This window comes from Tupaia chinensis, unplaced genomic scaffold, assembly GCF_000334495.1.
Source record: "Tupaia chinensis unplaced genomic scaffold, TupChi_1.0 Scaffold000623_1, whole genome shotgun sequence".
Classification (NCBI taxonomy): Eukaryota; Metazoa; Chordata; class Mammalia; order Scandentia; family Tupaiidae; genus Tupaia; species Tupaia belangeri.
In genome coordinates, this window is record NW_006160143.1 from 623,975 (window position 1) to 626,526 (window position 2,552).

The following is a 2,552-nucleotide window of genomic DNA, read 5'->3' on the forward strand; positions in this document are numbered from 1 at the left end:
ATGGTGGTGGTGGGAGGGTGGGGGGTGGGGAGTGTGGGAGGGGAAGACCAGGAAGAGAAAACTGTGCTGTTGTAGGAGCTTGCCTTCCAGGTTAGCTCCAGGAAGAAAATGCTCGCTCCCATTCTCAGTTTTTGTCTCTGGTTTTAAGGAGAGAAGACTGGCCTGTGGAAGAAGGTATCGGGGTATATGCAGCCTGTGTATGGACCTCCATCCTTCCTCTACTCTCTAAACTCCTGTCACCCTGAGAGGAGTTCTCTTTTCCCACCCCTTTACACTCTGACAACTTGTCATTTCCTCCCTCTTAGCTCCCCAGGCTCCAGGTCTCCATCATCTTAACACAGAAGACCCTCCCTGCTTCCGCATGCTCCAGATCTCGTCCTTTGCCAATCGAAGCTGGACACAAACCCAGGGCTCAGGCTGGCTGGGTGAGCTGCAGACTCATGGCTGGGACAGTGTCTTGGGCACCATCCGCTTCCTGTGGCCCTGGTCCCCGGGAAACTTCAGCAAGGAGGAGCTGAAGAACCTCCAGGCACTATTCCAGTTGTACTTTCATGGTTTTACCCTGGAAGTGCAGGCTTTTGCCAGTCAGTTTCATTTTGAATGTGAGTTCATTGTCCCAAGCTGATATTTTGCCTGAGTCTCTAAACACCCTTCAAAAGGGAAGATGGTGTAGAGGCCTGAATATCATCCTACCTCCTTGACCTTATTCTCTGTCTCCCTGTGGTTCACAGCCCCTCATCTGCTTCACCCTTCACCTTCACTCCTACCCTGCCATGCACACGAAAGAGCTCACATGGACATGGCTCTTCACATCTTTGAATGCACCCTCATGCTCTGGCTCTATGGAAGGAGTGTCTCCTCTTGACCTTCTGTCCACTGTCCCCAGATTTAGCCTTTCCCAACCAGAGCCTGCCCCCTTTCTTCTTGGATTGAGAGTTCATATGCCTAATGCTGTCACCTAAGCTCTTCTATAAAACTCTGCTATCTTTCTGAGGGTTTTCCTGTCTTCCCTTCCCCATTAATTATTTCACAGTACCTTTATTATCTTCAAATTTCCTTCCACAAACTAACTTCATTTCCCTTTTTCACTGAATTCTAGTCTCTTGTGTGATTACCCAGCACGTTTTCCTTTCCTTGAGTTCCTTTACTTTCTAGATTTTGATCACTTTCTCTCTGCCATTCTTTCATAATGATTATTTATTCCCTCTCTATCCCTAGACCCCTTTGAGCTCCAGGTATCATTTGGGTGCCGAATGCATGCTGGGAAGACCACAGAAAGCTTCTTAATGGGAGCATATCAAGGATTAGATTTCTTGAGTTTTGATGGAAGTACCTGGGTGCCATCTCCAGGAGCTGGGAGTTCAGCCCAGAATGTCTGCAAGGTGCTCAATCGGTACCGAGATATTAAAGAAATTGTGCAGAGCCTTCTTAGTGACACCTGCCCTCGATTACTAGCAGGCCTCCTTAAAGCAGGGAAGTCCGAGCTGGAACGACAAGGTGAGCCCACCACTTTCCCCTACCCTTCCTCCTGTCTCTAACACTTATATTCAGACTTACTCCTTCTCATCTTCATCTCGAAACATAGAATGAAAGGCTAGAGGGTAAGATGTGTGGGTTTAGAATTCTGTTTCTTAGATAAGAGAAAGTGATCACTCAAATTGCTAAGGCACCTGAGGGACTCTGAGGTCTGGTTGTGGTACCTTCCCCACCTGAATTCCATTTCTCTGCTCTTCCTGTCCAGTGAAGCCCCAGGTCTGGCTGTCCAGTGGCCCCAGTCCGGGTCCTGGCCGTCTGCTGCTGGTGTGCCACGTCTCAGGATTCCACCCAAAGCCTGTGTGGGCGATGTGGATGCGGGGGGAGCAGGAGCAGCCGGGCACTCAGCGAGGTGACACCCTGCCCAATGCTGATGGGACTTGGTATCTCCGAGTCACAGTGGATGTGGCAGCTGGGGAGGCGGCTGGCCTTTCTTGCCGGGTGAAGCACAGCAGTCTAGGAGGACATGATATCATCATCCACTGGGGTGAGAAAGGACTGAGGTGTAACTGGGAAATGATGGAAGATAGTCTTCAGGCTTTGGAATGAGGAGCTAAGGAAATGGGTAAAAATTCTAGGCAGAAAAGGGTAACAGTAGGAGAATCAAAATAAAAAAAAAAGAGGATGACGTCAGCTGGAATAATAGTGAAGACTGAGATGATGAAGACAATGGCATGGAAAAAAAAAATCAGAAAGCCTGACAGTGGGAGTAATGGAGGGGAAATGAGATACTGAGGGAGGCAGTGGGGCCTCTGTTAGGGAAGTGGGCAGAGAGAGAGGTTTGTTTCTGCAGCAAGGAAGTCAGATGAGAGTGAGAGAGTGTGGGGAGGTGAACTGATTTCTGCGCCTAGAGTGTCACTGTCTTTTCAGGCATCCTTTGCCAGCAGAGCTTCAATGCTGCTCACACTTCTCCTACTCCTCTGTGAAGGACTTTGCTGCCAGGAGAAAATCACAATGGGTAAGAGGAGCCTAGGGGGAAAGACTCCCGTGGTGAGGCAAAGGAGAGAGTCAGGGAGCTC

General features: G+C 49.4%; 1 protein-coding gene across 1 annotated transcript in view; it reads left to right on the forward strand.

Annotated features, from left to right (window-relative positions):
* The first annotated feature begins 310 nt into the window (after positions 1-310).
* The window catches only part of CD1E (CD1e molecule), a 4,929-nt gene continuing 2,687 nt past the window's right edge, over positions 311-2,552 (forward strand). The window contains exons 1-3 of the mRNA XM_027775983.1: positions 311-602; positions 1,219-1,497; positions 1,742-2,020. Coding sequence (XP_027631784.1) covers positions 362-602; positions 1,219-1,497; positions 1,742-2,020 — 799 coding nt within the window. The 5' untranslated portion in view covers positions 311-361. The remainder of the gene's footprint in view (positions 603-1,218; positions 1,498-1,741; positions 2,021-2,552) is intronic.